The sequence below is a fragment of the Convolutriloba macropyga genome, chromosome 7, assembly GCF_964194025.1.
Source record: "Convolutriloba macropyga chromosome 7, txConMacr16.3, whole genome shotgun sequence".
NCBI lineage: Eukaryota > Metazoa > Xenacoelomorpha > Acoela > Convolutidae > Convolutriloba > Convolutriloba macropyga.
This window is the reverse complement of record NC_134474.1, coordinates 61487401-61509145: the sequence shown is the minus strand read 5'-3', so window position 1 is coordinate 61509145 and position 21745 is coordinate 61487401. Positions and strand designations below refer to the sequence as shown.

The following is a 21745-nucleotide window of genomic DNA, read 5'->3' as shown; positions in this document are numbered from 1 at the left end:
AAAGAACAGTCGGCTAAAATAGCTGACGTCCAATTGTACAGTATTCAGTGTTCAAGGTCATTTCAATTATTTGTGCCGAAATTGTGAATAAAAAAAGTGTGAGAGATTAAGAACAAAAAGGGCATGATTTGGACAATTTTGCCGGCGATTAATTCATTTATGTATCTATGAAGACTTCTTTGAAGTGTTCATGTTTGACTTCACTACATGTTAGACAAAACTTGGGTGTGGTAACCATAAACCTAAGCTGAGTTTGAGTTTGAGTTCTATTTTTAGCTTATCTGTGCAATCGACCTTGTAGAGTCAAAGTGAGGAAATTTGCTCTTAAATAGTTTTGTTGATATTGCATTTTCTTTAGGATTCAATTCAAAGCAAGCCGCGTTTCTTACATTTCTCTTACTACATGTTGATACCATTTAGAGTGTATTTCTTGTCCACAACAGAAACAAAGTTATGACTGAAAAACTTTCCTTTCCGGATAATAGTGACTTTTTCCATGAATAATATGATGTGTTTTTTTTGCTAGAATTTGATACTTGAAATACGCTGGATGATCTGAGAATTCAATTAAAATATATTTAAAATTTATAACGTCAGCTTCACAAAAGAATGTCACACACTCAACAAACAATATCAACAAAGGAATAAGATTTAGTTTTCATAATTGAGATCGATTCTTCGTTTCGTTGGTGCAAAACACTTGCTCACGGGGGAGTCTCAAGGCTTCCACTGCTCGAAAAACCATCTGGTTGGTTTTCAGATTTGTTTTCAGGTGTACAGACAATTGTATCATGAACCATGTTGTTGGTTCGCTAAAAGTTTCTGGGCTCTCAATATCTGATTTCATTTTCCAATGCTTTCAAACAGTTCAAGATCTCTCCAGTAACCCTCTTGATTTTCTTACAGCGGGATTTCTTCCACGTGATAATTGTAAAAAAAAATTGTACTCAATCGTACAATGTGTCTGGGTCACATACAAACTCTCTGACATAAGAAGTTACAAAATCCAGCAAGTATTGAGCTCCTTTCATAACGCCTTTCTCAAATCGAAATGTCTGAAAAAAACCAAAAATCACAATAGGCACAGCCATGTGATTTACTGTAGCCCACTTATCTAACTGATAGTCCTGCAGTACAATGATAACACTCTGTTTTCTCATAAGCAATTGTTCGGCTGTCAGGCGTCGATTCCGCTTTTAGAAGAATGGCTAGAGGAGACATTAGAATTATTTCTTTGATTATAGCAGAATTTTGGTAACCGAATTGAACAATAGGAATCTGTTGACAAAATCCAGGAACAGTTCTGCTAAATAAAATTTGGAATCGAGCAAATGAAAGTTGAAGTGAAAATTAGGAAATGAAGAGTTCAGTTATAACTCTAAACTAAGGCGTGTTCAATCAATTCCTTCCGTTTTTGTTGTAAAAGGTCACTCAAGTAGCTATTACACACAAGTTCATTACACTCAAATCCTTGTATTTTAAGTGAATCTTAATATACTATTCGTTTTATCGTTTCCAATCTTTCCGTGCTAGCTGTACACAACCAATTTTATTACTTTCTTATCTAGAGCAATTAATGAAAGCAGTATGTTGTTCAAATACCAAACAGCGTGGATTTGAGGAATGCCATGTAGATCAAAAGATAAATAAGGTTTTAAGGTTTGTTAATATCTGGGACTTAACATGTGTTCTCGCAATAGTGTTTTGTTACACTCGTGGGTTTATTAAGTTTTGGAACAAAACTTGACCTCACTGCTTTTACGCTAACTTTCGTGTCTGCACTCGAACGTATTTCATACTTTCTTATCAATGGTAATCAACAGCATAACGTTTTGCTAACATTTTTTGTATACGTTTTGTGTGTGTGTCTATGTGTGGTTACTGATGTATTTTATAAACTATTTATGAGGATACTTACAAGCTAGCACCAGCATATGCTAGGAACATTCTTTTATTGCTTCCTTATCTTGAAATAGTTTCAAAGGAATTTGTTTAGGTTAAGTATGTATTTATTAAATCAAATCCCATTTTGTCTGTTGTTAATAAATCGCTTTCCGACGCAGGGACCAGTAATCCATTTTCTTATACTTCCAATTATTTTAATGCGTAGCCAGGCTAGCGAAAAGAAGGTATGCGTCTTGAACAGCCAATTGTATGCAAAAATTGTTTGAACAAAATTCACGAAACGTATTTATCGGTTTCATCAATATACCCAGCAACAGTGTAAGGTTAAATTATCTTCTGGCTACCAGTGAATATTTTAGTAAAATTGAAGGGTTTGATTTTGATATAGCGTTAAAATTGAGGACCTTACGTTGGTATTATTGGCATAGATAATTTGTCACTAAATAAATGTTTGAAAATCTCAAAAGTTTTACGTTTGCACGCTATTTTACACGACGCAGGTGGTTTTATATAAGAAATATATAAACAAGGACCTGGCTGCTCTTATATGCTTCCATGAAAAGGCAGCAATGGTTTTAGTGGACATTTGTCGGGAATATTGTTTTGCTTATATATAAAGGTTTTTCATCCGTCAATGTTTCATTTATTGGAATGCTGAGCAGCAAAACGGTTGTGCTAGACGTTGAAGGGTTTCGTCACAAAAAAGAAAAAGTTATTGTTAAAGAATTTGATGTTTGTACCGAGGACTATTTTGACTGCGTGTCTTTTTTACCTCCAACAAGTTATAGTGAGTTAACAACTCAACAAAAGCAATCTTTCGGTTGGTTGACTAGAAATTTGCACGGCATTGAGTGGGACACAGGAAACTATCCTGATATTTATCTTACACAAATAACTCAAAGCGTTCGCTTGAGGAATCCGTGCGCAATATTCCACGCTAAGGGAGAGTAAGAAGTAAAATTTTTGTCAGATTTGCTTGAGGGCTCTATCATTGATCTGAATTCACTCGCGTGTCCTTCGATATCTGTGAACTATTACACACCAAACTTTCAAAGTCATTTAAAGGGCAAGAAAATTTTCAACAATTATTGTGCAAAAGAAAAGGCCATTTTCTATTTCAATTGGTTCACAAATGAGAGAGGAATTGACCAAAATGGAAGCATCTTTGTCACCGAGTTCAACAATTTGCGCCTTGATTACGGGGAACGGGAATCTGAGCCTTTCAATTTCCAAAGACAAAACCATAAAAACCGGAAATCAGTTTTCACAGAGAAAAATTAAATTGTTGCTGACTGAGGACGAAATTCGCTCATTCACTCATTTTGTATACTATATTGAACTTTTTCTTCAGTGGTGAAAGCAGAATGTCAAAAACTCAACCCAGAATCTGTCCTCCGAGAATCTTACTGATGTCGAAGCACCCGTTTGGTGAACAAATTGACAAGAACGATCCTTCACTGCCAAAAGAGATTCAACACTTGGTGAAGAAAGAAAGAGTAAACAAAATTGTTCATTATGACAAAACTAAGAGACTCTCGGAGTGCTTTATTGTTAATATGAAAGACTTTCTAACTGAGTTCAATTGCTACGAATTGTTTTATGTAGAGTAATTTTTTTTCAGTACACTTTTTTTAAAAAAAATAATTTTGTCTCGAGATGGAGGGAGTAACAGTTGATCAAAATGACGCTGTTGTAGAAAAAAGTTTTTTTTGAAAAAGAAAGTAGCATTAAATATTCATGGAAACTTTGCAATCAAACAACGTTGCCACGGTCAGAAGTTGTTTTTTTCGTTCAAATGTTTGTTGTTTTACTGCTGATATCACTTTCTATTGTCAAATTAACTATTTGGAAACCAAATAAGCACAAACTTCAGTTTGGATATCAATATTGTCTAGTTTAGTTGGTTACATTTTACCAAATCCAAGATTATGAATAAAATTATATCTACGCAAGATAGGGTCTTCATGGCCGTTGTGGGGCCTTCAGGTTGTGGCAAAACAGAGTTAATTTTCAAAATGTTGACTGGAAACACATTTTACCCAAAATTTAACAACAATTTTTTTATACAGAGAAATGCAACAAATATATATCAAAATGGAGAAAAAACTTGGTGTTGCGTTTAAAAGTACGTCAATTTAGAATTTTTTTAGTAGCCTTGCAAATTCTCTCCTGATAATAGACGGCACGGGCAAAATTTATAAGGACAAAGAATTTGTTAAATTGGCTACTGCAGGGCGTCTGAAAAACATTAATAGTATTTATATCAAGCACAACCTTTATCATCAGAGCAAGTGGTCTCGCACAATGGACTTGAACACAACACACATCATTTTGTTCAAATCAGCTCACGATATTCAACAAGTCGAATTTTGAGGCAAACAGTTGAACCTTGTTAAATTTTTAAAACACTTCTATCAACTGGCAACGAAAGACCCGTTTGGTCATTTGCTTATCGATCTTGATCAAAAAATTTCTGATTGTTTACGATACTGTGCAAATATTACTGAGCCAGGTCCTACAGTTTTCTACCTTCCATCTGATAAAGCAGAAACAACGCCTCTAAACAATGAAACAAAAAATTATCTTAACTGAAGCAAATGGTACGTTTGCAGCCAAAACAGTTAAGGAAATATTTCCGTAGTTGTGATAGTGATGTTATACTGGTTTTGTGTGAATGTATTCACAATGTTTTACTGGGCCACGTTAGAGTGAAAGTAAGAGACTTAGAAGATAACAGACACATAATTGAAGGTGTTCTCAAGAAAAATTCATCAACGGATAAACGACGAGCACTTTTACTAACAAAAAGCGGTTTTGAACTGATTCAACTCATTATTAAATTTTGTTTCATCCAATTGAGTTAAGCAATGTCAACTACTGAAGAGTTTGTTTTGATTCCCAAAAATCAGTTTATGAAGGAGCAACCATATTCCTCACAAATTCTAAATGATCCAGAGTTCAGCATAGAAGTGCTCAATTTTCGTTTTTGAGCCGTATGCGACCCAATGAAAACACTGACAGAGAGAACCAAGAAATTTTGGATACAAGGGAAGCAACTGATCCTACTGAGTTGTCAAAATTAGATGCAGACAAAAATCTTTGAAACCTCAGCATGCTAGCGCCACTAAAAATTACCAGGACGGAAAAAATAGTTAACGTCATTAAAGAATCAAAAAACATTGTTATAGACGAAAATGAAAATTTCATTGTTTACGGAACAGCGACAGGAATAAATGTTCCCATTTTTCTCTATGATTTGCAGCAACCAACTAAAAAAACAAATAATCCAGATTATTTCAAGGTTTCAGAGTCTTTAAACATAAAAGAAGACTTGGTGATCAACAGTAATGCTAAAATTGCGAACCGGAAAAGAACTCATAGAGTTACCAAACAAAAAAAGAAAAAAAAATTCGCACCAAAAAGAATCAAGCACAAAGAAACCAGCCAATTGCTTACAGAGGAATCCTCAGACACCGGAAGTGATTTCGAAACCGCAAAGGAAGACAGAACTCAGCAAGAGGAGAAGGACTGGGAGTCTTTCGATGAATGAGAAAGAATTGCTTGAGTTAAAATACACGAAAGGTCCCGCAGGATACGGAAGCATAAAAAATCTACAAAAAGTCACAATTTTGAAACCAAGTGAAGTGAAAATGTTCCTAGAGGTCAAAAATGCCCTCACAAAGCATAAAAAAATAGAAAAAGATTTTCAACACTGAAAATTATTACCTACGACATAAACGAGATTTGGTCGCTGGACTTGGCTTATGTGGATAAACTAACAAAAGAGAACAAAGATGTAAAATATTTATTGGTTGCGGTGGACTGTCTCTCACGTTAACTACGCGTTGAACCCTTAAAATCAAAGTACGCCACAACAACAGCAGATGCCTTAATAAAAATGATAAAGAACAAGCAACCTAAAAAAGTGTGGGTAGATGCCGGTACAGAATCTACCCACACAAGAAATATACGATCGCTCAAGAATTTGATATACAATTGAAAAGAGGACAGATGGACATGCTCCTATATCAATCAATTGCAGAGCTTTGTACAAACCATTAACTCTAGAGTTAACAGAGTAACGCAAATGGCGCCCAATAAAGTGACAGAGAAAGACGTTCATTACCCTATATCGTAAATTTTTAATACGTCAGCAAAACTAGTTCGTCGACCAAAATTTTACGTTGGGGACTTTGTGCGAATATCAAAAGCGGATCTTCCTTTTAGAAAAGGATAAAAGCAAAGAGTTACCAACGATTTTTTTGAGGTTTACTATTTACGTACAACAAATACCCCTACTTATAGTCTGATTGACGCATCCCAAGAGCCAGTCAAAGGAAAATTTTATGAATTAGAGTTGGTCAAAGTTAGAGACAACAGTAGTGACATAACAAAACATGAATGAGTTCACGGTTCACTTCGTTTCATCAGCCTCGACGAATATTTTTCCTCAAAACACATTGTCCTTCTTAAAAAATTATTTCAATGAAGAAATTAATTTGGAGGGGGATTGGCGAGTTGCACTGAGTGAAATTATCTTCCCGGCAAAAATAAATCAAGTGAACAAAAGGGATCTGAAGATATTTTCTTCTGGAAGCCTGAAGTTTTATGAGAAAAGTATTCCATTTGATGCTGTCTCCAGACCATACGGAGGAAAACGAGCTATTATTAGAACTGATTTCTATGAAAACCGTGACCATCTTTTGAGATCCATAAAAACAGCTACCCGATTGCCTCATTTTGACTATCAATTTATCAAAATCAACGGAGTTTTACTCCTTTTTTTGGTAAAAACGAAGGAATTACTTTTCCGGATAACAAAATTCTAAGCATACTAGGTTTCAACGGTATTCATGATGGACCTGTTTATCATGTTGGATACAAGATGTTGGAAACTTTTGAAAATCTGACCATGGCAGATGACGAAGAAAAAACTTTTGCTGGTGATTATCCTTTTGATTTGTCTGCAGGGAAGCAACTGATTTTTATTTACGTTAACATAATTGAGTTTCAATACGTAGGTGATACTAAAGCTTCTCATATTCGAGTCATTGATTCAAAACAACGCCTGAAAAACGGTAGCCCCTGCAAAATAGAGCCAACACACAGAATTGTTTTCAGCAAATTGGAATACAAAAAATTGTTATCAAAAAATTTTCAGTCAATTGAAATTCAATGGCAGACAGAAACTGGACAATTAGATCCATTCGCTGGAACAGGAAAAGCTATTTTGACTTTGAATTCTAAAAATTTCGAATAAATGGAAGCCTACTATCAACAGCAATTGGTATCACTATACTTTTCAGGACACTATCGCCAACGAGGAAGTTGTTTTGGGGCTCTAGCAGCAGGTATTGGCAGAGACGCATTACGGATTGCAAGAAAATTTCCTTGGCCTGTAGCCAAAAAGATTGGACGTAAATTAATTGCTCAAGCAGCCCATGAGCTGGTAGAGGTTGTTACAAAGAAAAAGTCTCCAAAACATGAAAAAAATCGACTGTGCAAAAAAGTGTAACAAAGCAAGTGGGCGGATCAAAAACAAGAAGAATGCGTAAATTAAAAACTAACGGTGAAAAGCCAAAAGTGGCATTCGTAAGAAGAAGCCTTTGACGAGAAATCTGTCAAATTTCTTTTTTAAAGTTCAAAATGATTACTAATTTACTACCCGCAGAGGCAACACACCACATTTGATTTGGTTGAAAAACAGTCTCTGCTTATTATTTTTGACAATGCTTCTACTCAAAAAGTTGGACCCTCCTACTCCCCAGACGGTCCAATGCTTGATTTTGAAGTTTTGGGCGATAGGAACAATTTTATAAATTTACAAAAAGTTCTCCTTGAAATTAAATGCAAAACCTCCCGAAACAATGACGGCAATATAAGGACAGAAACTGATGCTACAAATACAGACGCGCCATACTTTAGCAACAACGCATTACATTCTTTGTTTTCAGAATGCACTGCATCTGCTAACGGTGTTAATATTTCCAACACAAAGGGAAACAATGCGTACAAAGCATTCATTGCAACAGGATTTTTCTTCAGGAAAAACTGCAAAAAACACATGGCTAGTCTGTCAGCGATATTATTACGAGGATGAGCCGGCTAAAATTGATGGCACCGACGGTCGTGCGGACAACGTAGCGACCAGAAAACCTCGTGATAAACACCTACTTAGTGGTGTTACTCTGCGAATTTCATTTAGAAGGGCCACAAATGATTTTGCTGTAATTTCAGAGTCAAGAAAACATTACACATTTAGAATTATTGAAGCTAATCTCTACGTTAGAAAAATGACAATAGCAGATCATGTTTTGATGGCTATTGAGAAAACTCTACTAAAAACACCTGCCGTATATCGCTATACAGAAGTATTGCCACGAACTTTTTTTATCTATAAATGGAATTAGAATTTCAAGACATGAGAATATTTTCTCGAAAGAACCTGTACGACGTATGATAATTGCGATGGCAACAAATCAACCATACCTCGGAACTAATCGCACTAATCTTTTTCACTACCAGACATTCTTTTTGAGCCAAATTGTTGTTTATAGAAATGGTCAACCTATTGATGGAACTCCGGTCTCAACAACTTTTAACCACCCCATTTATTTCAATACTTTGGAAACCCTGTATTTTCTTGACAAAGGTGGACATGGCATAACTTTGGACAATTTTATTATGGCTTTTGACTTAACTTCAACACAGGAAGCTTCTCATGGTTTTATTCAACCAGAACTTACAAATTGTTCAATTTCAGTTCAACTTACATTTGTTGGGAAAATGTATTCATTTGAAATATTATTATTATGGAGTTTTTGCTGCGGACAATTTCCTAAAGCTAACAAGAGAAGAATTTATTATAGTTAATGCCTCTCCAGCGCAATATTAAGGAAACCATTGGATGGTTCTTTCGTTTAACGAAAACAAAGTTTAACTGGCTGACCCGCTTGGAAAACCGATACAAAACTACCAAATAATGTTTTACCGTCTGGTACAGTTTTACAATGAAGTAACTCAAATACTCAAACTTAAGCCAGTTCAAAATCAAAACTCAAAACTCTGTGGACTTTTTTGCATTTATACTGCGCATGTGATGTTTGGTTACGAATATCCTTTATTGTTGAAAATAATTTGCTACGCTTTGCTAACCATATGCTCTAACCTTTTGATTAACGTTTTTTGCTCAATTCTTCCCTCAAAGACAACAAAGAACACAATTATTAATTAGAAGATTTCGATTCCATATTAAAATTTATAAAAATCAAACTATTGTCATCATTCAAACAAGCATAGCCACTATTTAATATACCAAGTATTTTAGAAAGCTCACCGTAAAGACCACCATTTTAAATACTATAGAATCTATCAATCGTACAATTAGGCAAAAAATCAGTTTGAGTTTGAACACTATTAGCAAAAACACAATCAACGTTAGGTAGTTTTCGCTTACAGTTTGCAAAGTGCAATTGATGTTATTCGTTTTAGTTCACCTTTTCGTTAATTTTGTTCATTATTTCTCCACTAAAAACTGTATTTGTTAAATTAGTTTTATTAAGGAGTTTGAAACAGGTGAAGAGACAAGGTATAATGAATGGTTTGGATGCTGTAGAGTTGAGAGAATCAGGAAGTTGATCATTGGAGGCAATAACATGATAATGAGATCCAGGTACGTTACAAAAATTGTCATTCATATGCAAGCTGTAGGCAAAGTTCTTTGTTACTGTATGGTCAAATATAGGCTCACTTCGACATATATTCTTATGTCAGAGAGTTTGTATTTGACCCAGACACATTGGACGATGGAGTACGAAAATTTTTTACGATTATGCGTGAAAGAAATCCCGAAATGAAACCAGATTTTGAGAGCTCAGAGACTTTTAGCGAACCACCGACACCTGCCATGGTTCATGATACAATTGTCTGTACACCTGAAAACAAACCTAAAAACAAACAAGATGATGTTTCGAGCAGTGGAAGCCTTGCGACTCCACCCATGAGCAAGTGTTTTGCACCAAAGAAACGAAGAATCGATCTCAATTATGAAAACTAAATTAAACATATTCCTTTGTTGATATTGTTTGTTGAGTGGGTGACATTATTTTGTGAAGCTGACTTTATAAATTTTGACTATTTTATAACTGAATTCTGAGATCATTTAGTTTATTTCAAGTATCAAATTCTAGCAAAAAAGCACTTCAAATTATTCGTGGAAAAAGTCACTATTATCTTGAAAGGAGAGTTTTTCAGTCCATAACTTTGTTTCTGTTGTGGACAAGAAATACACTCTAAATGGTATCAACACGTAATAAGAGAAAAGTAAAAAATGCGGCTCGCTTTGAATTGAATGCTAAAGAAAATGCAATACCAATAAAACTATTTAAGAGCAATTTTCCTCTTTTTGACTCTACAAGGTCGATTGCACAGATAAGCTAAAAATAGAACTCAAACTCAAACTCAGCTTAGGTTTATGGTTACCACACCCAAGTTTTGTCTAACATGTAGTGAAGTCAAACATGAACACTTCAAAGAAGTCTTCATAGATACATAAATGAATTAATCGCCGGCAAAATTGTCCAAATCATGCCCTTTTTGTTCTTAATCTCTCACACTTTTTTTATTCACAATTTCGGCACAAATAATTGAAATGACCTTGAACACTGAATACTGTACAATTGGACGTCAGCTATTTTAGCCGACTGTTCTTTTAGAACATTTGGTTCGCAAAATAGCGATAGTTTCAACTAAAAACATAAAAAATAACAAAAAAAACAAATATTCAGCACCCAGTTAATCACTATTATTCGTTTCGCCAAGCTGTTAAAATGACAAAATTTTATTGCAACTTGCATTTCAACTAAGAAACATTACTTTACTCTACATTCTCCGGCCAAGAAACATCAATTTTTTCATTTTTTTGTCAAAAACTGCCGAAAAAAAAAACAAAAATTTAACAAAAAGTAACACGCAAACAACACCCAATAACTCCTTATTAATTGTTCGAGCAAACTTTCACATTGTGAAATTTTGTTGCCCACTCCCTTATAACTAGCATAGAACATTTTTTTTCTACATTCCTACCTCAATAATTAACAATTTCTGCACATTTTTGGCCATTTTTCATCAAAAAATCAAATAATTTAGTTACAAGCTATCACAAAATAATATTTAAAATAAACCCGATTCCTGGACAGTATTTCTCATACCATATTTTAAAAGTTTTTAAATTGTTTAAACATGCTTTTTGGCGGCAAAAACAAGTTTTTTTTAACTTTTTACTACCAAAAAACAGCAATTTTTGCACTTTTTTCAAAATTTTGCCTCTTTTTGAGGACGCAAAATGGATTCAAAAATACACCTTAAGCGCTCCAATTAAACTATTTTCAACCCGTAAATTTACCAAAATTCAATTGGCCCCTATATCAAGCATTTCCCGACACAGTAATAAAGCGATAAAATCACTTTTTTAGCAGATTTTCAGACAAATTTCATACCCCAATTTCTTCAAGTTTTCAGTCAATCTTCACAATATTTTGTACGCCATTCATTCTCATGCGCTATTTTCAGTTCGAAACTGTACTTGAAACTTCTCTCCAGGCTTGAAATTCAACAAGCTTCCAATTTCAATACTTCGCACTTGCTTGTTAATTCAAACATATGGGCAATAAAACCCATAAAATTAATACCACTTGTGCGGTCTCAGACTCGCAAAACCATTAAATTTCTTACATTGGAACAAAAATTTATCAAATTTAAACTATCTTTTTCTTCCCTTACCTCACTATTCCATCAGGTTAGTCACTTTCTCTTTTCAGTCCTTCATTAGTCTCATTAGACTGGAAAAAGGATTCAGTAGTTTAAAAAAAAATTGCAAAAATTTCGAAAAATTTTACAAGTTTCATTCGTTCACGACACCAACCTTTTTCCAAAAATTTTACAATTTCCATCACTCTCAAAACACCAAATTAACAAAAAATGACAATTCTTTGCCAACCACGAAAAACAAAATTTTCGCAAAAATTTCGAAAAATTTTAAAAGTTTCGCTCATTCACCACACCAAAAATTTTTCCAAAAATTTTTCAAGTTCCACCACTCTCACAACACCAAATTCTCAAAAAAATTACAAGTCTTTGCCAATCACGAGAAACAAAATTTTCGAAAAATTTTACAAGTTTTTGAAAAGGATACCTAAAAAAGGCCATGCCGGTATTGTAACGGGGGGACAGCCCCCCCCCCGTTAAAATACCGGCATTTTCACTACTACTAATGACATAGCATTACTATTTAATTTTGTTAGCTTTTGAGAAGAACAATTCCGATGGAATGAGCCAAACTTTTTATACGACGATTATGAGAGATTTTATGCTGTATTTTTCATGTTCCACATGAATTTGTTACACATCTTAAAAAAGTAGACAAACGGCTTTTTTTTACTCCGTTTGTCACTTAGTTTAGCAAAATTTTCGAAAAAAAAATCATTCAAATTAAATTCTTTATTCAATCATCATTGCGTGTGGCCAAAATAGTTTATAGTTTGACATCGAAGATTATATTGGCGTTTGGATGTTTCGAAATAACTGCATCATATTTTTCAAAACCGTGTAAAATTTCTCTAAAACATGAAAAGTTTTGTTATGTTAATATGATGCTCACTATTAAAAAGATGATTGTAATTGTTACCGAATTCTCTTTTGAATCGTAAAGGCTAAATTGTTTTAAATTACAATGCATTTCACTGCGGATAAACCAGTCAGAAGTCCGTGTTCTGGATTCATCCAGCTGTGTATTGCAGCTATATGCTCTGCAGCCAAAAGTGACGCCACTAGGCACCAATTACATCCACAATAAAAATCTGCAGGTAAAAAAATCAACAAATTCGAGTAGATTTGCTTGAACTGTGAACCTATTTTTGCGTTACAGTATCTTAACTACATATTTACGTGCACGTTAATGGTGTTAAAATGTCTGCATTATTTTTATGAGCACATTCGTCTTAGAGGGTGTAATTAAGTTGAAAACTCGAGAGGGTAGTTAAGTTGTAATTAAAGGACATTGATTGTGGGTCTGAATATAGTTAAGTTTATTGTTTTTTTTACAAATTAAGCCCAATTGGTCTAAGTAAAGAGGTTAAAGCTTTTACTAACCATTTCCCCCGTTGAACCCACTGACAGCGTGGGTTGTGGTGAAAGATGTGATAGTCCACTGCAGTTCCGCAAAATCAAACACGGAGAAACATCTCTGAGAATCTGTTGCAATGAAGTCGCAGACAATGGATGCCTGCAAAAAGATCATTCAAACAGAATTCATTCATTTTGGGAGCTCAGGAATATTTTTGAATTTTTGAACAAGACTTAGAAACTATTTTCCAGAGCACCTAACCTCAATTCCGGTGTGATAGAAATATTTTGCTAATAATCTCAAAGAAACGTTTGTTTTCTTCCCTCTAAAGTCTCAAATACGACGACGGTTAGGTTAAGGGCCCTCCTAATCGAAAGATTTTTGACGGAAAACTTTGGTATGATCTGTTTTATCAAATTTGGCTGGGCTGCTACAGATCTCACAATACGAGATCTCTTTATGTATGCCAGTCAAACTTGACAAAAGATATGACAAATCGAAGGCAAAGATATATGCCTAAGACCTGTCTGTGCTATAAGTCTCAATTTAAAATAGTTGGGGGGCTGAAAGTGTTAAATTTATAAAAGAGTAAATATAAAATTACAGCTTACTAATTACCAGTTACGTTGTGGTGAAATCGAGATGAGCTGCAAGGCGATTGTTCAGTTGGGTAGTTCTTCAGTTTTGACGGGAAAAGAAACTTATAAAGTTGAATCTGGAAATATTTGTTTAAGTTTTTAAACAATGTTGTTCGATTATTTTCTTGTCAAAAATTTTAGTTCTTTCTCGAAAAAATGAAAGCAGTTGTCTGCTGCTGACTTCTGGAAGTTGTTTCTGTCTCTCTAATTTTATTCCGTCCCACTAAGCTGAGAGAAACAAAAAATTCCCCTCAGCTCCGATTGGGCCGATAGGGAGCGAATCACAAACTCACGTTCATAGTGAGCTGCTTCCTAATTTTCCTATTGGCCAAGAAGGCAAGAGAATTAACTCCAAATTATCTCATGGAAAAATTATTGAAACTCCAAAAAATAATAAAAATCTAAAAAGCTGAGAGCATCAATTATTGATTTCGTAGGCGCCTGTTTTCTGCTTTTCCCCTCTTCTAAAACTGCAACAATTATGGTTTTCTTGGGGGCTTTTTATGAGACTCTATTCTCTTTTCCCCTGAAGCAATCTGCTTCATCTTTATTGAACTTAGGGGAAAAGATCTGCATTGCAACTGTCAAAAGCAGAAGTAATTTAAATCAAAAGAAACTGTGGTTTTACAAGCCGCCTACGTTCAACAATGTACGTTTTCTATCCTGGATATAAGCGAGGAGATCCAGGCCTAAAGTTGTGTTTTTTAAATAAGTTGAACTGAGTTGTTTAAATACTTTTGTACTGGTAGTCTTAACAAACGTTAGTTTGTTTAGCGCGCGGCGAAAGAATGGTTAATTAGCGCCTAAATACGTTCGCTCTAATGCGGGATAAATTATCCGTTCACTTGTAACGGCTTTCGTAATACTACAGTTTTCCCTAACAAATTTTAATCGTATTGATTGACTGTCAAGTGTTGGTCAGTAATCGCTGGTCTAGACGTGATGAGAACTGACTGGGGCGACAGGTGGTCAATTTAAGACTGCCGGGCAGATCTAAGGCAATATATATTGTCGTCAGTTCCGGTATTTGCACATCAGTTATAATTGAGTTTGTTACAGAATTCTGGGAGCAAAAACTGATTACAGAATAGCTCTGATTCAAATCTGGAGAAACGGACAAAATAATAGCTTCTAATTCTTTTTGTTCAATTTTCTTGTAGACACCATGTAATAATAGGTTTCGCTCATTTTAAGTTTTTTTAGTAATTTTCTCTTCTTAACAATTAAAATGGAAGATCTACGAGCAGAGATGAAATGTCGAGAGCTGTGGTATTCACAGGCGGAGTGTGAACAAGTTATGCAACTTCGTATAACACTCACCGTTTTAGGGCTCACTATGCAAACTTTTTGATGGGATGTTACATGATTTTCCAGACTATGATCCTAATTGAATTCCAATCCAATATAGATGGCATCTTTTTTATTTTTTTCCAAAGAGGCGCTGATAAACTTCAAATATAGCACATACATTTTTTCGCGGAGTTGACAATATTTGATTAAAATTTATTATTAAATATGTTTTTCAGATGTTTACAAAACTGGAAGCTGTTATATGCATCGAGTCTTTCTGGAAATGGGGTGACCTTGTACCAAGTAGCAATAAAGCCCCAGTCAATTGATACATTCACAGATTTAGTGCTGAAAAAGCTATCAGCGACTGCCTTATCAGCCTCTGTCATTTCCCGCATGTAAACGTTGTTTGCAAGTTTGACGTCTTCGGTAGAACTCAATCCAAAAACCACCCGGGAAATATCATCGTCATATGTGATGCTGTTTAACTGACTTCTTGCAAGACTTTTCATTTCTAATTGGAGAAAGTTATTCCTTTGCAATTATTTCTAGGAGCGTAGCCTCTAATTTTCTCTGATTGAAAATGGAAAAAAATCTAACAAAACTTCATGTGTAAGGCGTGATTATAGCAAGAACAAATACTTCAAAATTAAAAAAGATTGTGCATTATATACGTTTTTTCAATTGAAATAATAAAGGCACGCAAAATTTGAAATCAGAGAACAAGAAAATCTGATGAATCCATCAATGTTTGGCAATTGTTGGTTGGTTGCGACAGGTGGTAAGAGTTGATTAGTCACGAGGTTTGACGGCGTCGTAATATAAAATCAATCGCAGAGGGCCATAATGTTGGGTTATAAAGTCAATCGCAAAGGGCGATTCTGTTGGGTTATAAAATTAATCCCAAAGGGCGATAATGTTGTGCTATATTAGTTTAAAAATTCTGGTGGCAGAATGATCGGGCTCTTTACAGGACTGTCATCGTCTTCGATTAAAAAAACTTCTTGTACATCTTGACTGTCATCGCATGACTCTGGGGTCTTCTCGTGCTTAGAGATCAGTGACTTTATTAGCTTTTTTTGTTTCTGCCTCTTCTTTTTTTTTCTAACTTGCAGGTCAATTGTTTTATTTGTTCACCTAATTCCTTATTTGCCATTCCTAACTTTTTGTTAGCCGACGTAATTTCAAGATGCTTCTGAGCAAATGCTTTGTTAATTTGTTTCAGGTTGCTTTCTTCTGTTTTCTGCAACTGTTTTGTTAGAACGTACTGCCTTCTCCAGTAGTCATCACTTGTTGTTTTTCCTTTCTCTGTATTGCTCATTTGCAGACTTTCGAATTTCCTTTGCAGTTCCTGTAATTCCGTCTCTTTGATGAACAATTCCTGTCTGAATCTCGTATTTTCCGAAATTAAGGCTTCTCTCGTGATTTCGCTCTGATCATTAGCTAAAGGAAAAGCAGTTATAGCCGCATATGGTACATTAGCGTAAAAGTCCAGCTGATTGATCATACTATTATACATTTTTGTGGTCGGTTTTCGGTTTTTAATCCTCCATACATTTTGGTTGTCGCTCAAAGAAAAGTCTTTCAGAATTGGTAGTTCGTTGATTTCATGAAGAGGTCTTCTCCTGTAATGGTATTGCTCACTTTAACTCTTTCGGATACGGCGAATTTATTATACTCTGTTTTTAGCGCATATTTGAGGTTTGTAACAAACCTGGGGTTTTCAGTGTTCATTTTCGCTTCTCTTGTTTTCTGTAAGTCTAGGCAATGAGGGATGTTATTTCTATCATCTTCTGTTAACAGATCGTCAATATTTGACATTTTCTTGACTTTTTCAGCGTGACCGGTTCGATGACTTCCTAGAGCTGGTCTCTTTCGATTGACTACCCAAATGTTTTGCGGAGCATATTGACTGGAAGCTGATGGAGGTGCAATGAAGTTGTGTGTTCTGAGATTTAAATGGAGGCGTTATAGAAAATAGGAGGCTGAGAAGAATTGATTTGTGTTTGTTCCTGTTGTGTTGTCATTTGTTGATGTTGACTGGGGATTACCACGCTTGCGAGTGTGGTTCTGGCAGTCATTGTGAGTGTTTCCTTGTTAATGATCTAAAATATTATGATTTTGATTAGCCTGTGTCATCAATATCACACATTATGGATTCCTTTCATGTTTGCAAATGTATTGCTAATATAAAAAAGTATTCTATTGTGAAAATGTTTTTGTAAGGTTTTGTTGCTAACAGCTTCACTTCAAAATTATAATGCTAAATGCATTTGTTATTAAAGTGTGGTAGAAAAGTTTTTGTTTTGCTAAATGCAGAGTTAACTTTAAGAAAGGAAGGGGGGCAATAATAAAAAAAAATTTATACTTATGCCAGGCGGGCAGCCCTGACACAAGTACGTCTTTCTCCGCTGCCCGGAGGTGTGAGTCTTGCGGCGTGTGTCACACTAACACGGCTGCAACGACCCTTGCAGCTGGGGAGACAACCTTGCTGAGCTGAAAGTTTCAATTTCAAAAGCTAAGGAAGGCAAGTTGGAGAAAGCTGAGGTAACCCCTTCCCGAGGAAATAGTGAAAAAGGTGAACAGAAATCGTTTAGACTTGAGTTGTTTTTTTTTGTTTATTAGACAACGTCGTCTAAAAAACTTTTGCAAATGGGACATTTTGTCCGCTTATTTATACATACTCGACAGAATCGATGATCCTCATGTTGGGAAAAATGTGGGTTTTTTGTTACTCCTAATTCTGTTTTCATTTTTTTGCATAAATTGCAGCGAAAGTAGGATGTGATCAGGGCGGGCAGACAAGGTCGAAGACAGATGGGACAATTAGGGTCTGTGTATCTTTTAAAAAGTGCCTTTCTGCAAGGAATACATACTTAGTGAGGTTTTTCTTTGGGGAATTGCTTGTGTAGTTTTTCTACAATAACGGTTTTGCGTGAACATATGGGGCAGATAATGTCCTTATGGGGATAGAGCCAACGGAAACCGTCGAATAGGGATTGTGAAAGACCCATCGAGTGACTGTTCTTTTATTTTCCTTACACAAAAACAGGAAAACCTTTGAGAAACTGCAGAAGGATGAGATTAATTAGGAACGATATGGCAAGCAAGGTAATTAGGATTAGGATAAATATTTTTAAGGATAGGTCTAGATTGGTCGTTTTCAGTATCTGGAGAAAAGTTGGCCAATTGCGGAGAGGAGGTAGTGATTAATGAAAAGGGATATTGCCAGTGGGATATTGCTCCTGGTAAAAACTGAATTGAATTAGGGATATCGAGTGGATAAAAAATAAAACTAGGGAAAGAGGTAAAATTTTGGAAGTTCTTGGACGCATTTTAGATTATGTGATTGTTTTTTTGCAACGAGGGCATAATTTAAAATCTTCTACGCAAAATTTACAGAAGTTGACGGGCTTATGTTCACTGTGATGAAACGTTTTTGCAACAGAGTATTGAAGTCTTGTTTGTTTGCAAATATCACATTGAAACCAGTTAAAGATTGAAAAGATAACATTAAATTTAGAGCATTTAGGACAAAAATCATAGCCCATATCTTTTATAACATATTGATAACAGAGCAGACACATTACCTGGGGTAGTTCGTTAGGGGGGTTCTCGTGTAATTTCTTGAAAACAATTGTTTCGCGTCTGCAGCATAAACAAATAATGAGACCGGTTTGGATTCTATAGTATTGATTTCTTTGTCAATTGTATTCATTTTTCAAAGATTGTTATTGGAGGGGATTATGGGACTGGCATGGTTGGAGGATTTGGTTGTTGATTATTTTGGGATTTTATTGCTTGGTCTATTACTATTATAACTATTAACATCAAAAAGTTGAAAGGAATACTTACAACTACGAGGAAAACGGTTAAAACGAAGGAGAAGGCTGCTGCAATAATCATGAGGGCCATCAATAAAAAATCAAGTAATGTGGGGGTAAACATTTTGGATAGTTTGTGAGCGTAGTTTTGAATTGAGGATTTTACCACGGGTTGTTTGGGTCAATTGTTTGTTTGCATAAAGGGCATTTAGTAGTTGTGAAAGTCATACACTGCAAACAAATTGATTTTTTTTGGGTGAAAATCTCTGAAGTGACTGTGGCTGTTGGATAACTTTTTGACCTCTTGACAAGAATCGCACTGGAAATAATGGCAATGACTGATTGTATAAATGGGAGTTACGCAAATTGGGCATTTAGGTTGGTTCCAATATTTAAATAACTCATTTCTGCAAGGAATGCAAGCAAAATAGGGGGGTTGACCGTTTGGGTTTTTGTGCAATTTTTTGAATTGACGACAAGGGAGGTAAAAAATAGGGCATTCGATTTTTGGGGTTGAGTCAATTTGTGGTTGCTGAGATAATATTTTCAAATTGTTTCCCATTATATGGATAAATCAGAGATATTCGGGTATGAGACTTCTAATCCATGGTGTTCAAGTTTGTTGGGGATGGTTACATTTAAATCTGCAATAGCAAAAAAAGAAATTTCAGTGTTTCTCGTTTGGATAGATGTAAAAATGGTTAATGGTACCTGTGCTTAGGAACATATAAGTTATTTTGATACATGCTTTATACTGTATGAAACAGATAGTAAACCATCTTTCTGCTTTAACAATTTTAACTTTTTCCTTACCAATGAACAAAATCATTTTATTGTAGCAATTTGGAAAGAAATGAGGGAAAAGGAACAAATTGATCAGAAAAAAAAGGATAGAAATAATGAGCAGGGAGAAAAAAAATTTGGGGAGAGAAAGCTATGTGAAACAAATTACTTTACTGAAGGGCGCCCAAGTTGACTGGGAAGTGCTCTTTGATATCAATGAGTGCTAGAAAAATTCCCAGTGCATCATTCCCATAGTGACTCGAGTAGAACCCTCGCATCCACGTTCGTAGTCAGTATAATGTATGATTATACAGGGTTTAATTTCTGCAGTGGGAGTTTCAATGAATGATCTCTCGAGGGACTCTACTTTGACTAGGCGCTCACCAAAGTGGAACAGCATTATAGAAGATCTAAATTAAAATGGATTTTAGAACCATTTAAAGCTTGGGATATATTTATAAAGAATGTCCAATAGGGGGAAGATGGTGTACAGGTAATGGTTCCATCAGTCCAAGTGTTTAAATATTCGAAATGGAGTATTAGTTGTGGAATTACTCCGTTACATTTTGTTGTGACAAATGATTTTTCAAAAAATTGAATTTGTACAAAGCAATTTTGGTATGAGAAGATCATTGCTGTTTTTTAATTGTTAATTGTTTCCCATTCTTTAGAAATGATATCGTTTTGACAAGAATCACTTTTTTGCAGATCAAAATAAGTATTGTGAGGTACCCAGTTTGGATTTTCTAGAATAAAGAAGAAGAATTTCCAATGAACTGAGAGAGGATTAATACTTATTAAACAAATTTTTTCACTTTGGATTTCTTTGAGTGTTACTAGCACAGTAGGTACAGGAGTTGGATACGCGTCAAAAGATCGTTGAATTTTTTGCAACTCTACAAATTTACTGTTAACTGCAAATATCATAGTTTAGAATAATACTTAAGCAATGTAGATTGGATGTTGTACTTGAAATATCGAGTTCTCTTTGTAAGCTAGAAAAATGGTGAATTCGGCGAATTGAGGATGCGTAATGAAAATAGTTAAAAGTCTGTAAGTATTTGTCATGGGTTTTATCGCGAAAGTCATTATACTTATAGCGGAAACATAGTATACGGCTAAAAGTTCAAAATTTTGGTTTTCGATTCGTAGGTTTCTATTAGTTAAATGAATCATGTTTGCTGGTCTAGTTCATTAGGCAAACTGTTAGGGTCAAATTGTGCTAAATACACGAAATGATTCCAATACAACGAATGAGGGGTTAAAATCACACTATCGTTTTCCCAACTGTCCCAAAACTCAAAATTTATAACAATTTGAGGGAAAATGTCTCCGTGATTTTCTTCAAAGGTTTTCTTTATTTGATAAATTGTAACAAGTCTATCTTGAAACAAAAAGTACATCAATGGAAGCGTTTTAGTTGTTAATTAACTTACTGTTCTTCATTTCAAAACTATGTATTAAAGTATGTAAATAAAAAAGGATAAAAAGGGGTGTCAATTATTTCTGAAAATATGATTATTGACAACGATTGATATTTATAGATAATATATCAATCGGATTCACTGTAGCAAAATCGGAGTAGGGGAAAAGTGCAGGCAATAGCTAGATAAACAAAGTTGGGATTACATAGTTGAAACTGGATTATAGGAAATAAATAGAAAGAAAGAAATCCATACATGTCTCTCAATGTTGAACTTACATGTCTCTCAATGTTGAGAATACAAAATCTAGTAGTATTTTTCTTCAGATGCTTTGAAATAATTTTGTATTCGATTCCAATGTTTAAAAGAGTAATTGTGTTATAAATCAGGTCTCTTAGCAACAAGAATTATTGAAAATTTGAATGCGGTACGTCCAGATCAATAATGTCACTGAAGTAGAAAGATGCAACTCTAATAGTTACAGTAGTTTTCAAGGCGGAAATACTTGATGATAATATGTGTCCGGTGTATTTTCCAAATCGAATGAATAAAGCGTTAGGCTGTTTTATGAATTTGGGCTGCATAACATAGCATTCTTGAAGTGTATCTAAACAAAATATTAATTAGTTCACAGGGTCTAATACAAATATTTCTTAAAATTTTTTAGACAATTTATTTTTTTTATAAAAACGATGATTTTTTTTATCTTAGTCACAGCTTTAGAGGGGTGCCACCACACTTCGAAGTGTAGCCTCATTT

The 21745-nt window shown here is 34.8% G+C and overlaps 1 protein-coding gene across 1 annotated transcript in view; it reads right to left on the bottom strand.

Annotated features, from left to right (window-relative positions):
* Positions 1–21745, bottom strand: part of LOC142343093 (defecation cycle abnormal dec-7-like) — a 118646-nt gene that overhangs the window by 83483 nt on the left and 13418 nt on the right. The window contains exon 2 of the mRNA XM_075394780.1: positions 13054–13186. Within this exon, the coding sequence (XP_075250895.1) occupies positions 13054–13186 (133 nt within the window). The remainder of the gene's footprint in view (positions 1–13053; positions 13187–21745) is intronic.